Source organism: Alligator mississippiensis, chromosome 1 (genome assembly GCF_030867095.1).
Source record: "Alligator mississippiensis isolate rAllMis1 chromosome 1, rAllMis1, whole genome shotgun sequence".
Classification (NCBI taxonomy): Eukaryota; Metazoa; Chordata; order Crocodylia; family Alligatoridae; genus Alligator; species Alligator mississippiensis.
Window position 1 is genome coordinate 201,724,276 of NC_081824.1, and position 21,475 is coordinate 201,745,750.

A 21,475-nucleotide genomic window follows, 5' to 3' on the forward strand; every position below is an offset into this window, starting at 1 on the left:
AATGTGGTAGCGAGCTGTTTGATAGTTCTTTTTGTGGTTGCAGGATCATTGCATTGCTTGGTGATATTCAAAAGCTGTTCATCCCAGAATGGCACATAATGACTTCTATAATCTCTAGGTACAGAGTTTAGCTATTTCAGTTAGGCAGTTGGTAAACGTATTGTAGTCTTGATCATTGCTGGGTTCTGATGATTCCTCTAGTCGGTTTGCTCTCTTGTTGGTCAGCCCGAAAATTCCATCTTGGAGCTGGTCTGGATGGTGTGGGCTGAAAATCATATTGTCAATACTGATGAGTTAGGGTCTGTGCTGGGATGATGGAAACTGGTCAAGTACTTTCTTATTGGTATTTTACTCAAGTTGCCCTTTCACCAGGTAAGATCTAGGTGTGTCTGAATGTATCATCATTCAGAGTGGAAGGTATGTGGCTCCTTCTGGTCATAGATGAAGGTTCTATCATTCAGGCTTGCCCAGAGACAAAGATTATCTCCACTGCTACTGTTTATGGAGTATCCCCAATCTTAAGGTTGACAGTTGAAGTCTCCTGCATAAAAAGTCATATAGTTATAGGCAGGAATGTGATTGACAACATGGCAGAAGGTGATTTGTATATGTTGATGATGATTATGTCATTGACCTCCATTCTATTGCACTCTGTGAGAACTTATGTCCCTTGGTAGTGGATGGCAGGTCCTTTCTGATGAAGGTAGCAAGGCCATGGATCCTGCTGGCTAGAGTCTGCAAGGTTGCAGCCTGAGAGCTTCATCTTCCACAGATGTTCTATATGTGTGTCTTGTAGAAGGACTGCATGTGGTTTCATTTCCCTGGTGATGTGTTCCAGCACTGATTGCTTGAGCAAGGTATAGCCTTCAATAGTAAGTTGAAGAACAGTCAAGCTTTCCTCTCATAGATAGGTGAGATTGCTCTTGTGCATCCTTTAGTTAGTATTTCAAAATTGGAAAGTATAATGTATAAAATTGGAAAAATTGAAAGTCCAATTGCCTTGGTAGTGACTTTTAGTTTTGCTTTACAGCTACTCACAGTCACTATCATCCTCAGAGGGAGGTTTTACGGAATGTCAGTGCTGTAGGATTTCTTTGAAGGGAGGAACTGGATGTCAGAGTTAGACATGCAAGTTGATTTGAATTTACTGCAGGGATCAGGGTTTAGAATCATAGAATCAAAGAAAATTGGGGTTGGAAGGGACCTCAGGAGGTCATCTAGTCCAACCTCCTGCTCAAAGCAGGACCATCCCCAACTAAAGGTTTGTCTAGCTGGGTCTTGAAAACCTCCAAGGATGGAAATTCCACTACCTCTCTGGGTAACCTGTTTCAGTGTTTTACCAACCTCCTAGTGAGAAAATTCTTCCTAGTATCTAACTTAAACTTCCCTTGCTGGAACTTGAGACCATTGCTCCTTGTTCTGTCTTCTGCCACCACTGAGGACAATATAACTCTGTCCTCTTTCAAAGCTCCCTTCAGGTAGTTGAAGGATGATATTAAATTCCCTCTCAGTCTTCTCTTCTCCAGACCAAATAAGCCCAGTTCCCTCAGAACTCATGTACCCCAGCCCCTGAACCATTTTTGTTGCCCTCTGCTGGACTGTCCAATTTGTTCACATCATTTCTGTAGTGGGGCGCCCAAAAATGAACACAGTATTCCAGATGTAGCCTCACCAGTGTTGAACAGAGGGGAATAATCACTTCCCTTGACCCGCTGGCAACACACCTACCAATGCAGCCCACTATACTGTTAGCCTGCTTGGCAACAAGGGCACACTGTTGGCTCATATTCAGCTTAATGTCTACTGTAAACCCCAGGTTCTTTTCTGCAAAGCTGCTGCCCATCCAGTGGGCCCCCATTCTGTACCAGTGCATGGGATTGTTCCGTCTTAAGTGTAGGACTTTTCACTTGTCCTTGCTGAACCTCACAAGATTGCTTTTGGCTCAATCCTCCAATTTGTCTAGGTCACTCTGAATCCTAGCCCTACCCTCCAGCCTATCTATGATTCCCCCCAGCTTGGTGTCATCTGTAAACTTGCTGAGGGTGCCCTCAATGCCATCTTCCAGGTCACTGATGAAAACATAGTACAAAATCGGCCTCAGGACCAACCCCTGGGGCACTCTACTTGATAGCAGCTGCCAACTCAACATTGAGCCATTGATTACTACCATCTGATTCCAACGCTCCAGCCAGTTTTCTATCCACCTTACACTCCATTCATTCAGTCTTCCTTAGCTTGCCTGTGAGAATGTTGTGAGAAACCGTATCAAAAGCCTTGATAAAATCAAGGCATCCACAGAGCCATCATCTTATCATAGAAGGCAATCAGGTTGGGCAGGCATGACTTGCCCCTGGTGAATCGAGGCTGATTTTTCCTAGTCACCTTCTTCTCCTCCAAGTGCTTAGAAATTGATTCCTTGAGGACCTGCTCCATGATTTTTTCAGTGACTGAGGTGAGGCTGACTGGTCTGTAGGTCCCTGGATTCTCCTTTTCCCCCTTTCTTAAATACTAACATAATGTTTTTCCTTCTACCAGGGCAAATGATCGTCACTGGCAGGGAGAAGGCTATAACCCTAACCTGAGCTTTTTCCCTTCCTGGTAGCAGTGACTACCTGTGAGATTGAAGGCAAGGTGTACTTATAGACTAACTGAATCAGAGATGTATAAACTCTCATGTGCCACACAGTTCATCAGATACAAGATTGAAGAAAGCAAGAGAAGGAATTCCAAAGTAAAACTCAGCAGTAGTCCACATGTCTGACTGCATGTCAAGAAGTGAAACTAGTCCTCCCCTTCTTCCCATCTGCTGAGGACAGGTGAGTGACATTTCCTATACTTGCCTCTGAGGATAGGCCAGGCAGGTCCACTATCCATCCCTTCTCTCCATGCTTTACTACTGTGCAGATGACTGATGTAAAATGTAGAATCATTCCAGTTTATAGGCTGGTACTTGGGCCACTCTTGTGGGACATGGGGAATACCCTCAGAATACACCCTAAGGAAGTCATCAACCTTAGTTCAATGTCTTACTCAGATTGAGGGGTTTCAAATCCCCATCCTTTAGCCATAAGGGTGTGATCTAAACAATGAACTATGAACTAGGACAGGTAGGCATATTCATCAGCCCTCTCCTTGAAGCTATTCCACTATACAGACAGGAAGGCAAGATTCAGGGAAGTAGGAAAAGAGCATAAGAGGGAGTCTGATTTTGTAGCGCAGTGGCTTCCATGTTAAATTAGTAGGTGGGAATTCTAAGTTCTTATCTCTTCACCAAGCATTACTTCTGGGGGGTGGTTTTGAGCCAGTGGCTGGCATGTAAACATGTTATCAGCCCACATAGGAGCTGTGGGTATGAAACCTCTTTGGCAGAAGAGTGTATTGAACACAGATTTCCTATCTCCTGGGTAAGCATTCTGAAGGGCTCCAAAGCACTCATTCAGGAAGAAAGTAGAAGACTTTATTTCAGAGGGATCTGGATTCCGTCAGACTGAGGAACTCACAAATCCCAGCCAGTAATAGAAAAAAAGCCATTTATATTCTGTTCTGTATTACTTAAGAGTTCATCTCTGGTCTGGCCTTTTAATCGAGCATTCCTTTATGGCTTATATTCTAAATTGTTTTTCTTGTAGAAAAATAAGTTGATTTTGTAGCTTGTTAACTAGATCCCTAACATGGGACAGGACAATTGTGAATCTCTTATCTCAGGGATGTTAAACTCATTCATCCCCACAACCTAGATGAGGGTAACTGGGCTGGTCTGTGGGCTGGATTGAGCTGTGCCAAAGCCAGCACATAGGGGTGGTCTGGTGGGGTGCTATACACAATGTGCACCCCATGCCAGCTCCCTGTGCTGTGTCTAATGCTTGCCAGTTCCACCGTGGGGACTGTGCTGCAGGCAGTGCTACACTGGACTGGTCCTGCATGCTGGCTCTGGGGACGGTCCAGATTGGGCTCCAGGCTGTCTGTGCATGCTGAAACCGGAGCGCAGGAGAGGTCTGGTGGCACACCCTATGCAGCACACTCACTGAGCTGAAAGCTTGTAGGCCAGACCCATGCTGCTGGGTCCAGCCCACAAGCCAGACTGGATCCATTGGTCCAAAATCCAAATGATAGACCATAAGGTTCCACGGGTTGTATGTTTAACTCTACTGCTTTTATCTGGATGGTAGTTTACTGTGAAATCCTTTAAGTCTTTGCAGCTGATGCATGGCTTGTTCAGTATCCACTTCAACTTCTTGAAGCATTTTACTTGTGATGTTGACATCATAGTATATCATGAGAGAGTACCAGACTGTACGGGAATGTCTAGTTTTGGGAGCAAGCAATTTGGAATCACTTTGAGTTTTGGGTCATGTAGAGTCTGCAGAAACAAACAGACTTCAGGAAATTGGTATATCACAATCATATCAATTTGGCTTTTCCATCTTATTCACTGAAGGGTTTTTCCAAACGAGTTGATCACACATTGGCATGTTACATCCCAGGCTTATGACAAGGCTACAAAAAGGGATAAACATTTTGAACCATGAAAAAATACCATGCATTCAATGCAGCAATTAGTGATATAATTGACTGAGGTTAAAATAAGGTGGGTTGTATGGGACAAAAAGCTGTTGTTTCTTCTGAAATCTGCTGTTCACCTTTCATATTTGTTGCATTTTCACAGATGCGTTAAATCACAAAGTCAGATTCACATCTTTTTTAAGTGTTCAAGAGAACTTCTGTTATTCAATTGCTAGTAGAATCTGTCACACATTCAAAAATACAAAAAAATGTTATTTGGAGAGATGTCTTCTCACCTAAGCTGCTTTTGCTGCAGAAGGAAATCTAAGAATCATTGTCATGTGCTCTTGTTTACTAATATCTTGAGTACAGTAAAATAAGTAGATAATCCTCAGCTGCCTTCAAAGCAGAAATAATTTAATTCTTAATCATGTTCACAAAAATCAGAATGATCTTGTTTTGAATTTTTTTTGCTCAGGTAACCAATCCTGAATTTTCTTTGAGGTAATTTGTTGGACATATTTTTTTCAACTCCACAAATATCAAAATCCTCAAATTGAGGGATGAATGGCTTGACTGATGAACCTCATAGGGAATATTTTCTATTCCATGTAGCCTGATCAAACCAAAAGCCTTTTTTCAAAACAGTATGCCAATGTTCTATAAGAGAATTAATATGGATCCTGCCTTTGTCATCATTCATATGACTATTCTTTTGTTTAATTTCTTAGCCTTTATGCACATCATCACTGTTGATATGATATGCTAAATTCTCATGTTTCACTAGTATATGCAATACATTTTTCAGTTTTGAACATTACTGTCCAAAGCAAAAGCTCTTAAACCAGAATCCTTTCATATCACTTCTTATGCCATGGACCTCCTTCCCCTACTGTGTCCTAAAGACTGATGCAGAACCAGGTGACCCAGCCCCACAGTGACGGCACACTGACTCCCAGCCTGCTCTGCAATTACCCCCTCTTCGTGGAACCCCTGATGACCTATCACAGAGTTCCAGGATTCCACAGAACACAGTTTGAAACCCACTAAGTTAAATAATTGCAGAAGAAGCCATAAAGAGAATAGGTGGAAATGGAAGCCAGAAGCCAGTTTCATTTTACCCAGTCTCTGTATGAATGCTGGATGAACGTGGGAGAGATGAAACATTTCTTCTATCATTATCCAAAAGAAAATCCCTCCAATTTGTTTGTACTTCTCCACACTCTATAACCAAAAGGCAAAATCTGCCATTATTGAGTGCTTGGCAGGATCTTTCAGAACATTAGGACTCAAGAGATTCCTCCTCTATGTATTCCTCCACATCCCTTGAATAACTGTGCAATGCATCAAGTTTTTTATTGCTCAAAGACATATCCACATTTACAGAATGAGCTACCTTGCTACTGACATTTTCTTTTTGTCTTCTTCCTGATGCATCACAATTTTTGACATTACAATCTGTGGCAGTATGGCTTGAAGGGGCATTGTCTATCGGGGTCAGTAGAAGTTCATCTGAGCAGAAGTCAAAGGGGTCCTGTTCGATGTATAGCTGGTTAATTCCCAGAGAAGTTAAGTTAATAAAGCTGTAGCCTAATTAAACAACAGCTCTTTTACCTTGTTTTTCTTTCTGTCTCTGAGACAAACACTCTGAGTAGAGACCGATCAACTTAACTTCCAACCTACATGGGGGCCAGTGCTGGGTCACTCTGCTCCAGGAGAAGCATGTGGAAAGGACTGTGACTCAGGCAAATGTAATGAGATTTACCAAGGTGCCCATTAGGTAGTGTAGCCTGCTCCGCTATCATGTGTCCCTGTTGGTGCACAGACTGGCTTGGGTAGGGGGCAAACAAGGTGTTCATCCACATACAAGGGCTGCGAAGGTCCTTGACCTTTGAGGACATTACGCAGAAGAGTGCTCTTGGGCATGTGCTCAAGGCTTTTCTAAGGCAAGTCATTACCTAATTTGAGAGATTTATTTCACTCTGAGGAGAGTGAGTGAAGAATACTTCACAGCAGCACTTTTCAGGTACAGCTCTGAGGTTCCTTGGCTATTTCTACACTGCCTCAGAGCTGTACCTGAAAAGTGCTTGCTGTGAAGTACTCTCCATTCACTCACTGTCCTCAGAGTGAGATAGCTCTCTCAGACTAGGCAATGAATTGCCTCAGAAAAGTCTTGAGCACATGCTCAAGAACACCTTTAAGGGCTTTGTCCTAGGCATGCTAACTGGTAAGCACTGAGGCAGATATATTGCCTCATTCCTGGGATTTGGATCAAGTGGACAGGAGCAAGTAGGAGAAGAGTGCTTTATGGTAATACCCACAATTTGGCAAAGAGAGGGCATAGGTATCTCCTTGGTACTCTTCTGCATCCCTCTCTTATGGAAGGTCCTATGGAAGGACCAAGGACTATGCGGGTATCACTGCTAAGCATTATGCCCTAACATCTCACTGCAGTAAATCTAAACACCCGTGTATTTAAGAAGTATGTAATTCATGATTGTGTCAGCTATCAGAGAAGTCATATCCTGATGGCACAAACATGGTGCTGGAAACCCTGAAACAGTGGAGTTTTGTTATTTATGTAGCAAAGTATGTTTCACACTATAATGTAGATGCTTCCTGGCTGATGCTACAAGGTTCCCAGCTTTCTTTCCCACCGGGCTTCAACCTCCTCACTCTCATTTCTGGGATCTGTCTCTGGCCCCTCATAGTTACTTTGCCTACCACAACTTGATGTTATAGGTTCATAGGGAAGCTACCCCAGGAGACAGATATGGAGTTTGGGGTGGGTTCTTGTCTGAACGCAGGCCTTTCTGAGCTTCAGTTCACTTTTACTCTAGCTTGGTCCTGTGGCTCAGGGTCCACTGCACAAGGACCCTAGGTTCTCATGCCCCAGCTCCAGCTCAGCCTCCTGTGGGCTCTGGGCCACTCAACCCTTAGTTATGTCCCCTTTGCAGGCATGGGGTTTACACCCCCCTGGTCCTGTGGTCAGATATGCCAAGTCCTCTGATATGCCACAGTCCTCCCTGTTGCAAAGTATTGGGCTACAGCCTGCACACAGCACACCAGGGCTCCAGTGCCCTAGCAGTATTGTAAACTGAGTGTCTCTGCTGCATCCCAGTGGCCTCCAGTCCACCCCTTACAGCAACCCCAACCTCTGGTGCAAATGTAATCAAAATATGAGTGTCCACTCTCAAACATCAAGCTTGCCAAATGCAAGCTCCTCTATTGGGGTTAATTCTCACCCCAGAATCAAAGAAAATTAGGGTGGGAAGGGACCTCAGGAGGTCATCTAGTTGAAATCCCAGCTCAAAGCAGGACCATCACCAACTAGATCATTCCAGTCAGGGCTTTGCTGAGCCAGGTCTTAAAAACCTCCAAGGATGGAGATTCCACCACCTCTCTAGGTCACCTATTCCAGTACTTCACCATCCTCCTAGTGAGAAAGCTTTTCCCAATATACAATCTAAACCTCCCTTGCTGCAACTTCAAACCATTGCTCCTCGTTCTGTCATCTGCCACCACGGAGAACAGTCTTGCTCCATCCACTTTGGAACCCCCCTTCAGGTAGCGAAAGGCTGCTATCAAATCCCCCCTCAGTCTTCTCTTCTGCAGACTAAATAAGCCTCTCCTCATAAGTCATGTGCCCCAGCCCCTGAACCATTTTTATTGCCCTTCACTGGACTCTCTCCAACTTGTTCACATCCTTTCTGTAGCGGGGAGCAAAAAACTGGACACAGTACTGCAGTTGTGCCCTCACCAATGCAGAATAAGGGGGAATAACTACTTCCCTTGATCTGCTGGCAACACTGCTACTAATCCAGCCCAGTATGCTGTTAGCCTTCTTGGCAATAAGGACATACTGTTGACTCATATCCAGCTTATTGTCCACTGTAATCCCCAGGACCTTTTCTGCAGAGCTGCTGTTTAGCCAGTGGGCCCCAAACTGGTAGTGGCGCATGGGATTCTTCCATCCTAAGTGCAGGACTTTGCACGTGTCCTTATTGAACCTCATAAGATTTCTTTTGATCCAATCCTCAAATTTGTCTAGGTCGCACTGAATCCTAGCCTTACCCTCCTGCATATCTACTACACACTTCAGCTTCGTGTCATCCATTAACTTCCTTAGGGTGCAATCCATCCCATCTTCCAGATTGCTAATGAATATATTGAGCAAAACAGGCCTCAGGACCAAACCCTGGGGTACTCCAGTTGATGCCAGCTGCTAACTAGACCTTGAGTCATTGATCACTACCCATTGAGCCTGACAATCCAGGCAGCTTTCTATCCATTTTACAGTCCATTCATCCAACCCAAACTTCCTCATCTTGCTTGCAAGAATGCTGTGGGATACTGTATCAAAAGCTTTGCTAAAGTCAAGATGCATCACATCCACTGCTGTCCCTGCACAGAGCCAGTCATCTCACCATAGAAAGCAATCAGGTCGGTCAGGCATGGCTTGTCCTCAGTGACTCTATGCTGACTGTTCCTAATCACCTCCTTCTCCTCCAAGTGCTTAGAAATGGATTCCTTGAGGATCTACTGCCTGATTTTTCCAGGGACTCAGGTGAGGTTGACTGGTCTGCAGTCCTTTGGATCCTCCTTCTTCCCTTTCTTAAAGATTGGCACTATATTTGCCCTTTTCCAATTGTTAGTACAAAATGTGCAATGCACTTATCTCATGTTACTTGTAATGTAGGGTCTCTTCAACCTTTCTGTGGTACACAGTCTGTGGTCCAGGCAGTCCTTGTCTCCAGGTGGTCTGAGCTGGCTCTACTTTGGAGCTCTGCCTCTGGGGGCTCCTACAGCCAGACTGTCTCTTCTGGGCTAAGCCCTGGGCATTTGAGCCTTTCCCTGGTTACCTGACTCTCTACTTTAACCTCAGGGCTGCCAATCACTGCTTACACCCTTGGTGGGTGACCATCTTATTTATATCCCTTTTATCATTAAGTCTGTTCAAAGGGGCTGGGTTGGCTAGCAGGCCCTAGGCTTCCTCCTCTTTCTCAGTAATGTGGCAGGGGCCTCATTATACTCACATAATATCAGTATTCTTACCTATTTTTTCCTTAGATCCAGTTACATGACTACAATACTGTTCTGAAAATGTGACACTTAAATCCTTTCTTTCTTTTATGTTTAAATTATTTAAATCAGGGGCTGGACACACCCACTGTAACACAGCATCAAAAAAGACCTACATTACAACTGTGAACTAATTTTGGAAAGAGTAGAGAGGTTTGGAAAGTCATTGCTACATTATTCAGCAGACAGCACATCAGCTTACTATCCTTTCCCTAATGAGAGCTAGATAAATGATCTTGTACCCCTGAAAAGGTCAACAAGTTCCCATTTTAAAACAGGCTGCTTCCTTGGCAAATACCCAGGAAGGCCAATTAACAATTCTATCCTCTGCTTGAGAAAGAGCAGTGAGGGAGCTCAGGATGAGTCTTTTTAATTCTAATTTCTAATGAGTCTTTCTGGGACAGATGACCCAGAGGCTGCATCCAGATGTGCGTGGATGTCTGGTTCCCTGGGGACAACTAGAAGCACAGCACCTTGGGTAGTGTATACTGCTGCTATGTGTGCTGCTCTGCTCCACTTTTATTTCCTGTGGGGTTTTTTGACCCTTGGATATCCAGGGGTCAGAAAAACCCTCCAAGCTGCTCCCTTGCAGCACAGAGAACAACTGAATGTGCAGTATGTGGTGCTGCAGACGTGTCTACGGTGCCACATACCAGACACCTGCATTCGTCTGGACGTGGCCAGAAGATTTATTATAGTTCAGTACTGGACTTTTCTTAGGCATTTTATGATACTCTATGCCAACAGGCTGCATCAGTTTCTGGTATCATCTATGGCTGCACTTGGGAATTTATTTGTACTTAGTGACACGCACAACAGCTTATTAATATTTAATATTTGGAAGAAGTAACGATTTCATAGATTGATGAGAACATTGAAAGAGCTAATCATAGTTTCTTTCCTGGCTATAAAAAAGGCTACTAGTAAGAGTGTTCCAATTCTTGAAGAACCTCATAGAAAAACTGTCAAGCTGCATGCTGCAAATCTCATTAAATTGATGGGCTACTTTGCCCTCCTCCATCTCAGGTATCAACATTGATATTTTTATACTGTCTTTTGCAAACTGCCAATGAATACCTATTTTTATTTTAGCTTTTCTGAATTGAACTTTATAACCCACTGAAGGGGGATCTTAGGAACACAAGTATTGCCAAATGGATCAGACCAACAGTCTAGTATCCTGCCTGAAAGCAACCAGTACTAAAATCTTCATAACATGGTGTAAGAATCTTGGAAATGGGTATTATATGACAACCTGTGACTTTCCTGAGTTCATTTAATTAGTGGCTCAGTTATATTGTAATGCATAAGAGCTTGTTATCTTTCCCCTTACAATTTTTAGCCTGCCTTAGATATTTGTAGATATTCTCTTTATCTATGGAGGTGTCTACTCCTTTTGTGAAGGCTACAAAGTTCTTTGCCCAAATGTATTATGTGGCAGGGGGCCCCTCAGTTTGATAATATTTTTACACAATGTATAAGTAGTTTTAAATTTCTTGCTGGTCATTTTTATTGAACATTCCATTATTCCTGTAACTTGAGATGGCATTCTGAAAAAAGCTGAGTTATTTTCTGTCAGGCCTTATTTTGTGTATTACTGTTGGGTTTTCTCTGATCTCTGGTTTTCTCTTTTCTGACCTGGACCTGGTCCAACTCCTGTAATTAGTTAGAAAGGCACATTGGATTCCAGGAGCCACAATGCTTCCCATTTCATTGTTGTTTATACTCATGCAAGAAACTTATTTAGCTTAATAAAACCAAAGTTGAAGGGGCACATGACTGAAATTTAAAAATACAGCGGGGTAAACATCAAGGAGAGAAGTGAACAATTTTAATCAAAGGACAAGGTTGGTACAGGAGCAGAGGGGAATAAACTGACTGTGAATAAATTTAGGCAGAAATGAGAAGGTGGTTTTTAACCATCAGAGGAGCTGGGTTCTGGAACAGCCTTCTGGTAGGAGTAGCACTAACTAGCTTTAAGCTGGAGCTCGATCAATTTAAGAAGGGGAGTATATGAAATAGCAAGTCTCTGGTAGCAGGAGATTGAATTCAACAGAGGTCCCTTCCATTCCTACATTCCTGAGATAAGGTAAAAAAGCCAGAAGAGCCTGGTTTGTTTTGTTCCTCCTATCTCAATTAGCAAATACAATTGGCTGAAGGAAAGAAATGAAGACTTGGTTAGTCCAGCTAAGCTGCCTCCTATAGTTTGATCTTCTATTTCTGAAGGTCATAGTAAAACAACTGCTGCTGAATTTTTGCACAATAAATATATTTAAATATTTTAGTCAATGAGTGTAAAGTGTGAAATGATAAATGCTTCCAAGGAGAAGATTGTTTTTCTCTCAAGTGTATGCCATAAAAATTCTTATATTGCTATTTTTCCTTAATTAATGTCTCATGAATAATGTTTCATGAAGAAACACGCTGTCCTTGGTTAGTATTAAACTACCAACATGTGTGAAAGCTTCATGGCATCCCATCCTAACCTTCAAACAAGCACCGAACCTCGCTAAACTCATCACTAGAAGCAAACTTCCTACAGCCCAAAACACACAGAATGGATCCAGACCAGGTCATAATAAGAAATGCAAAACCTGCCAACATATCTCCACCCCCACCCCCACAATTACAATACCCTGCAAAAGAACCATCAACATTCCTGTATCTTACAGCTGCAGAAATGTAATATATCTCATCCAATGCACCAAAAGCCCTGATGGAAAATATGTAGGAGAGACCAAACAACAACTGCACACCAGAATGAATGCACACTGAAAATCTATAAAAGACAAGAATATCCAAATACCAGTGTTGGGGGAGAGAGGCACATTTCTTACAAGAAAACCACTCTCCAATCTCTCAGTTCTAATCCTCAAAGGGAATTTACAAAATACCTTTCACAGTTGAGCCTACGAACTTCATTTCATCAAACTACTGGATACAAAAAATCATGGATTTAGGCACTGGATTTATGACACGTTACAACCTGCCTGATATCTATCTGACTCCCCAGGTACCTTTCCACTATTTACCAGCTACATTCATTCCCTACCATCCCCCTCTCCTCCCACCTGTCTGTCACCCACTGACTGGGGTTGAAGTCAATTTACATCTTCACTGACTGGCTTTCTCGCATGCATACCAGCCTCTGGCTTCTTTACTATTCATTCCATGCAAGAAGAGCACACACCAACTGCAGATGCTTTCTCAGCCTGACAAAGGATATTTGTACCTGAAAGCTTGCAAAGAATTTTTCCAACTATTTGAATTGGTCTAATAGAAGATATCAGATTTACCCAAAGAACCTTGTTTGCCTATGCCCTTAGACCAACATGGCTACAACCTATACCTATTGCAAAGCATAATATTTATAGGAATACTTTGGGGGTTGTCTTATGGAGTGGCTTGCAACACAGAGGGCACATCTACATGTGTGCTTTAATGCGGATTAGCCTATTTTAAGGATCATTAAAGTGTCACAAAAAGGGCTCTTTAGCTAATGCATCTTGAAATAGGCTAATGCACATTTTTTTAGCACCCCACAATGGAGGGTTCCTGTACACAAGCATGGAGGCTGCTCCGATATGCTGTAATTACAGAGCATCAGAGCAGACTTGATTAACTGAGTTTACTAGAGTGTGGTAATTACCAGACTCCAACAGCCTCCTGCATCTCATGTATCAGTGCCCCCATGCTTAAAAATGTTGGTGGGGGCACTTGAACTGAAACTCATCAAACAAGCTTCAGTTCAAGTGTCCCTGCTGCCATTTTTAAGCATAGGGATGCTAATACATGAGAAGCTGCAGCACTTTAATTAGATTGGCTCTTGGAGCCGCTCTAATTAAAGTGCCACTCCTCCCACCCCCAGAGCACATATAAAAGTGCATGCAAGTACTAGATATAATGTGCATTATCTAAAGCACATTAATGAATGTGTAGACACACCCAGAAAGTTACAAATAATCAAAATGGCTTGAATAAATTATTATAATGTTGGTCCAGATTTTCTAGTGGACTAAGAGAGTATATCTCCAGGGTGCTCCACAGGTTTACATGTGCTGACTATCTGGACCTGTCTTCATGCTAAGTCTGGCCATTTTGATTGAAGAGTCATCACAGTAAAAGTTTATAACAACTGATTACTGCTCAGTGCAAGTATTTGCAATTTAAATGACTGTTGAGAAATATTTCTCCCCCCATTAAGATCCAATAATCGGTCTCCCAATGAGTCAAAAAGGAATTGTGAAAGACACTCCTCCATAAGGAATGAGATAAAAGTTATAGGAAATAAAGGAGTGGAAAGAGATAAAATAATCTGATAGTAGGAAAGAACCACCCTTGTGATTAACATCACATGATGTGTCAGGCTGTGACAGATGTGTTGGGGGGACAACTAGCACAACAGCCAATTCTCTACAGACAGAAATCAGGAATAGTTTAATGGTTTTTAGTTCAGTTTCAAGGCATTCATAAATGTAGATATTTTCTTAATTAGACTTGACTGTCTTGCTACTGTCTCAGCTGGGGCATAATCCAGCACCCAGTGAAGTAAATGGAAAGACTCCCACAGACTTCAACAGATAATTAGATTGGGTCTAACCTTTTCCTGAAGTATCCTGTTTCATTCATTTATATTTTGAAAGTAAGAGAGAACAGTGTGCCAGTATCTATGCAAAGACAGATTCTTTTTCATTTCCATACATCAGTTAGTTGTCTTTGGAAAAATGTGCTCTCTCTCATGTGCTGTTTCTCTCTCTCTTTTTGCAGGCATTGCTAAATATACAACATTTGGCATAGATGCTGTGTGGTATATGATGCTTATTCTGAGGATTTTATTCAGGGCAAATGGCATATGCTTGCACATACACAGCCATTTACTATGAAACACAAAAGGGCAGAAGTTCACAGAGTGATATGTAATGTCTAGTATGACAGGTAAAGGAAAAAGGCAGATAACAATCAAAACTCTGGGCTTAATCTTTCAGGGTGCTTGTAGATGGGTGGGGAGGCTGCTCTGACATGCTGTAATTACAGCACATTGAAGCAGACTCAATTAATCGAGTCTGCTGGACTGTGATAAATAGTGTGCTCCAGCAGCTTCCATGTTATGTGCATCAGCACCCCTGCACTTTAAAATGGTGGCAGGGGTGCTTTAACTAAAGTTTGTTCAATGAGCTTCAGTTAAAGCAGCCCGCCACCATTTTAAAGTGTGGAGATGCTGATGTATGAGATGCTACCCTAGAAGCTTGTGTAAAAATGCCCTCAGTTTCCAGAGAACACATATCTGTAGTCTAAAAAAAGATTTGATTAATCATTTGCATTGATAACTCCTTATTCAGCCTTCTGACACTCATTTAGTCACAGTTTATTGAGGATGCACCAGATATTAGATTGGAGTGTCTATCTAGATTAGAGGCCCAGAGGGTTTCAGTGTGCCATGCTGAGCCCTGCAGCTTTTAACCCCAGAACCTGGGTACTGGTCTAATGGCTTCTCAGGCCCATTGCATCTTACCATGTGTCAAGGTAAACAAAGTTTCCTGCTGCCATCAAGGACCCCTGCCTGGGGCAATCACCGACTCTAAACCCAGACTTGAACTCACAAGGTCCCTAGCAGCAGCTCAGCACACAAACTCCTGAGCCAGACATAGCAAGGCTAGCCCCATCCTAACCTATCCACCCTAGGGCTAGGGACAGACATTCAAAAAGCCTGAGCCTGAATTGATTCACTCTTTGCAGGTTAATTTAACCTGGCTAGGCTGAACCCATTTTTCACCATACAGACATCCCCTCTGGACTGAGGAAATGTTAGCACATGCCTGCAGTGGCTCAGGCTAAAAGCTGGGGAGCACTAGAGCAGCCCTCCTTTCCCTTCTACAGTGCTGAGCTGAGGGGCAGGGTGTGGCCAGGCCCTGGCAGGATGTTCTTATTATGGAGCCCCCCCCCCCAGCTGTTGGTAACAGAGCATTTATTTACACAGCAGGGAGTTACACAGGGAGTTGTCAGCATTTATCAGCCCATCAAACAAAACGAAAGCTTCTCTCATTAGTTCAAGCTCTTCTTAAACAACTTTTTCCAAGGAAGTAGTGGAGGGACATTACCAGATACACATTGATTAGCTCCAAATAGCCCTGAGCCAACACTGTCCTGTCTGCTTTTGTCCTGTCTCCTACAGCATGGACCATAGCCAGCATGTCATATGCTAGGTAATGCTGAGAGGTGTCTGTGTAAGGGCAAAGGGGAGGAGGGAATCCCTGCTTGAGCAGGGAGCAGGGTAGGGAGGAGCAAGAGGAAGCCAGGCAGATGCCACTGTACCTTGCTGTCTGCAAGAGCTCGAGCTAGGGAGCAGAGGGGCGAGGCCAGCCCTGGTGGGATAGAGCAGAGAGCAGAGCCCTGCCCAGGGTTGCAAAGCATCTGGGATGCTGGGGGACCCTGGCTTAACCTAAAACAGGAAGGGGTCTAGGACAGACATTGCATAAACTGGTTTGACCCAAATCAGTCAAGTCTGATACTACATTCAACCAGGTTTATCTCAGACCAGTTTCAGCAATTTTCAAACTGGTTTATGTGCACTGAACGCAGCGGCAGACTGACAGGGGAGGGGGCCATGGCCCCTGGGCAGAGGCAACCTGAGCAGTGTTCGGGGTGCATGGCAAATTAGCCCATGTGGGGCCCCACCCCCACTCAGATCCCAGACCCCAAGAAGCTGCTGCTGCTGGCAATGCTGGCGTCAGTGGTTGGGGAGGGGGGGTAGTGAGCGGCTGGACGTGGAGCCACAGCTTGGCTCAGCTCTGCGCTGCTGCTGCTCCACCCCACTCCACAGGGCCCACCCAAAGCACAGGGACCGGGACAGTCACCCCGTTTCTCCCCCTATAGGGACGGCCCTATGGGGCGGGGGGAGGGCACTGGCCAGGCCCTTCAGAATTCTTATCTCGTGACATGGCTTTAAGTATTGCTATGAAGATGACAGGGGAGTGCAAATGCAAGCATTGACCCCTGGGTGCTAAAGACTGAACATCTGTTCTCTTACAGGTTTAAACCAGTTTCTGTTAACTTCAACTGGCTTATGTGTAATGTCTGTCCCTAGCCTTAAGGTTTGTTATTGTTTTAACATGTTTTCCCAAGAGTTAATAAAGTGAATTAAAATGTGACATATTTTTCAACATTGAACATGATTGCATATTTATTTATTCATTTATTTGATTTATATGTTGCCCTTCCTAAAAAATCTCAAGGTAGTTTACAGTAAGACAAAGAGAATCAATTAAAAACAGGAGAGTGACAAGAGAAAAGCATTCATTGATTCTTCACACAAGTATGGATAATGCTCCCTGTACTCTTTCATCTACGTTTGAACCCGTTGCCCCTTCTCTTCCCCATTCACCAGGTCCATACTTTATCTATCTTTCTTCCCTCTAACTTCCCTTGCCACCATCCTCTCCCATACCTTCCTCCTCAACCTCTCACTGACCTCTGGCTACAAGCATTTTTGGTTTTCTCCCAATCCTTTAAAAGCTACTTCACCAACTACCACCTCTATTTCCCCTCAGCCCTGACCTTACCTCCCTCCTTGGCTCCTTTATCTTGTCACTTTTCACTCTTCCTAAGTGCTCCATAGTGGCTGTAGTTATTCCCATCCTGGCTTCTGGTGGTTTTGAGCGTCTTTCCACCTCAGAATTTTGCGCCTGCCATTACAACAGCCCTGGACAGCTGTGTATATAGTGTAAAAGCCGCATTATCTAGCACCTTACAAACCAGCATGCTCTATTAACCGGCATGCTGGCTTGTAAGGTAAAAGCAAAACTGGAAGTGCCCACTGTGGCACTGTATTTTGGGCAGCTGTGCCTCCACACCATGCCAACCTCAGTACTGGAGCATGCACTTTCAAAGAAAATCATGTTAGCCCATTGTAGTATGATCAAACCAGGATGAGGTTCTCTTTTTTATACTAGGTCCATGTAGGTAGAACACTACTGATTTTACTGGGATGGCTCCTGATTTATACCAGTTTGGAAGGAGAATTAGGCCCTTTGTTAACTATTTCAGTGCTACGTCTTTGAACACATGGAGATTCAGTTGCTCTTTTGTAAGAGGTAAAAAGCAAGAATCCAACGAAGCTCATAACCTTAGCTTCTGTTCAAGGTTGCTGAAATTTAAGCCTACTGCTGATAGTTCCAAGGGATTGTTTTGGTAGACAGAAATAAGTGGGCATGAGAAAAATCTGGTCAGACCCCTTTTCCTCACCCAAATCTCAGAGTCCAAGTGCCAGAAGTGGGTGGTGATGGAAGAGATAACATTTCTCCTCTTTGATGCAATAAGATTCCTGTACATGAAGAATTATTTGATGTCTGGCTATGCTGCCTCCATGAGAAGATCTAGGTAAGTGGGAAAGGCTGATTGTACACAAAGTGCAGCACTAGGTTGAACTAGGATTAATAAGAGCATTGTGAATCCATTGTAGGAAAATGCTTTAATGAGTTGTCCTTGTGTCACTAGCTGGGTTACACTTGAAGTTTGGGGAGACTTAAAGAACAAGTGATTTGGAGTGTGGGGCTTCCTTTGTCTAGCTATAGGTAGACAGTTGTTGTCTCATTCAGTTGGATACCCCTGATGTTATAGTCCTTGTTGGGGCAACAGCTTGGTGTATTCTTTGTCTGATTAACACCATGCCTTAACAGCAGGGATGGCACCTTGGCTAATACATTTTTCTTTAAAAAAACAATAAGCTCTTAACTGATTATAAGTGCTTCTAGCAATTGAAAATGATGTGCTAAAGAAATACTTTCTCAGTTCTTATCTTAATAAATAAATAAAATAAAACCCCTGGTGTAATTTAAAATTCTGGACCAAGTGAAAAGAGCACAGTTGGTAGCAGGAATTGAAGGTGACAACAGACCCTGGATTTCTATAGATGAGATAAATCTGAAAGAATTAATTGACATTAGCAGAATGAAGCAACATGACAAATTTTAAAAGCCACAAAATGGAATTGGAAGATTATAGTTGGTAAGGATGGGGAACTGCAGTGTGTGAAAGTGTTGTTGAGACAGAACTATAGCAGACTGAATGGGAAAGAGCAAACTGCAGCTGACTGACAATTACTAAAACTGGATACGAAGGGTAGAGAATATAGTGCAAAGCTTATTTAAAGATCAATAGAGAATTTTTTCCCAATGTGAAAGGTTAAAAGTTAAGGTAAAGGAGAAACATACCTGCCAATATACAGCATTTGGAGAAAAGAAAAATCAGACCAAAATGTTTATACTTGTTTCTAAGCACATTTCTTTGTTCATGAATTAAAAACAATACTCTAGTTTTCTCAGTGAAGTGTGTAAGATTCTGATGAACTGTTCTCATTTTTCTTTCTCAGTTAGTTATTGGCTGATGAGCATGAAACTATACAGTGAGATTACATTGGCTCAACATTTGTAAATATCTAAATATGATTCATTAAAGATAATATAGAAATCTCATAGTACAGTGTCTCTAACCATGTTTCAGTTTATCTTGCTTTTAAATAATGACTGATCAGGCAGCTTTAGTGATGCCACAGCTCCAAAGTCCAAGCTTAACTTAAAGCATGACAGCTTCCACTAGAACAGAGACCTGTGAGACAGAAAGCTCGTTAAGGGGATGGCCACAATTGCTTTCCTGCTGGCATATGTCTAGAAGGCCAATGCAACCTGATGGAACATAAAAGAAGGACCTGGGGAGAGGGGTGGGGAAGGAGAATATTTCATTGGATAATCTAAACCCCACTCAAGCAACTAGGGACCAAAGGTAGGAGGAGGTGCCCTTTTAAGTTCCAACCTAAACCAAAGCTCCATATAAAGAAATGCATATTGAGTATGATTAAAGAAGTGATGTTATTTGCAGAAGCCTCTGGTGAGATCAAAGCTGAAAAACTGCATCCAGGGCTGATATCTATTTTGTATTTTGTACAAAGAGCATTAAAAAACCAGGGAGGGTTCAGAGTGGAAAGCTACAAGAATGATTTGAGACTTACTCAATGGTTATTCTAATGCCCTCATGCATGCAGCTTTTTGAAGAGAAAGTCATGAGGTGACTTAACTACAGTATATTGGGAGTGTCTCTCTCATATCCAAAAGCTGTATATTTTATCAGACTAAGCCACGATAAAAGCTGATGGCTAGTAGTGAAAACTAGAAAAAAACAAACAGGACATAGGGTACATATTCTCAACATCTAAGATTAATGAGTAGAATATATTACCTAGGGCATGAAAAAGTTAACGTGACATCTTGGAGTATCTATAGCTGCACAGCAAAGACCACCCAGGGAAGTTATTTAAGCTTGCAGTCACAAAATACAATTACAGTTAAACAGCATCCATTAGATTTCATTTGTTTTTAATACATAGCAAAGAAGAGAGATTAGCAGTTAGGTTAAGGTCACATGCTAAAAGCTGCAAAAATATTTTTGGATAACACTCTATTTTAAGGATGGTTTTAATTATCACTGAATTGTGATGGCATCCCCAAGGGGACAGATGTGGGAACTAGGGTGCTGTAGACTTCATTCCTGATGAGGAGTGCTATTTAAACGAAAATAAAATTATACTAAACACCAAATAAATTCATATGAAAAGGTTTTAATCATCTGATGCAAAGCACAAATGAAAACCATTGCTGAAACACTGCCATTGTTGGAAGTAAGTAGAGTGAACATATTTATGGACATTCATATGAAAGAGGAAAGAAACACATTCATATCATTTTAAACAATTACCATAATAGCAAATGCAAAAGTTCTTACAGATATTTGAGGTTAGGAAGATTCTGGAAGGCATCTCGGTCAATGTACACAAGGTTATTCGCTTTCTCAATTCTTCTGTGAAGAAAAAAAACCTAAATGTAAGAGCAAATGGACCAATATATCAATTTAAAAATACATATAAGAAGTGAACTACATTCTGGGGTTCTTCTGATGGTGAGAAAGGAGTAGCAAATTTATGTAAGTTCAAGAGAACACCAGCAAAGGGAATTCTAGACTTCAACCCCTACATGATATTCCCAGTGGTTTAAGGATGTGTTTTATGTAAGAAGAAATAGTTTTGAGGAAAATAGGTAAAGGTGATTGGGAAAAGATAGGGAAGGTGAGATGAGGAGAAAGGAAGCCAGTGGATAGGAAGAGCCTCTGGATGCCTGCATACATCTGAAGTTTTCAAAGTTTACCTGTGCCGAACCACCAACCTTACATACCTGGCTATCACTAGCCATTACACTGATACCCTTTGATCTTATATTGCTCATATACTTACATCTCATGTAGCTTAGGGAGGTTGGAAAACACACTTGCTTCAACAACTTCTAAGACATCATTCTGTGAGATCTCTCTGTGGAGAAAAGGAATAGAGGTATTGCTTGTAAAAAGGAGATGATGTCAGAGAAGGAGGAGTATTTTGCACAAAGAGTCAATGGTAATTTTCAGCCTTAGATCCTAAAGCCCTTGACAGAGGAAATCAGTATCTCATTTTACTGATAAGGAAATGGAGATTCAGGAAAATTAAGGCAGCCTTGCCAAACACGTGACAGAGTCTGAAATAGAGCCTGGTCTAATGACTTATCCACCACTCCAGGCTCCTCACAAATGGCTTATATATATTTTATATCAATCCCTGCACAGGTTACATTATACAGCAGAATCTGCCTGACATGTACCGTTTACTGGATCTCTGTCATCACTAACTAGGCATATAGATTAGGCAAGAGAATGTCAGAACTTGATGACAGAATAGGATGGGGCTGAGCTTGCAATGGAACAGCTCCCAAGAAAGAAGTTTTTGTTATAACAGTACCATGTGCTGATATTTTTCTCTGGCATAAATTGTTGAGCCTACTTCAAATTCAAATTAAATGCATTTTCTGAGTTC

General features: G+C 42.4%; 1 protein-coding gene across 2 annotated transcripts in view; it reads right to left on the bottom strand.

Moving 5' to 3' along the window:
- FSHR (follicle stimulating hormone receptor) overlaps positions 1 to 21,475 on the bottom strand; it is a 202,018-nt gene that overhangs the window by 78,171 nt on the left and 102,372 nt on the right. The window contains exons 3-4 of one of the 2 annotated variants that reach the window (XM_059719076.1): positions 20,864 to 20,938; positions 20,359 to 20,430 (exon numbers count right to left, since the gene is read on the bottom strand). In XM_059719076.1, the coding sequence (XP_059575059.1) occupies positions 20,359 to 20,430; positions 20,864 to 20,938 (147 nt within the window). Of the gene's footprint in view, positions 1 to 20,358; positions 20,434 to 20,863; positions 20,939 to 21,475 lie in introns of both variants that reach the window. The other variant, XM_006258373.4, reaches the window with a different exon arrangement.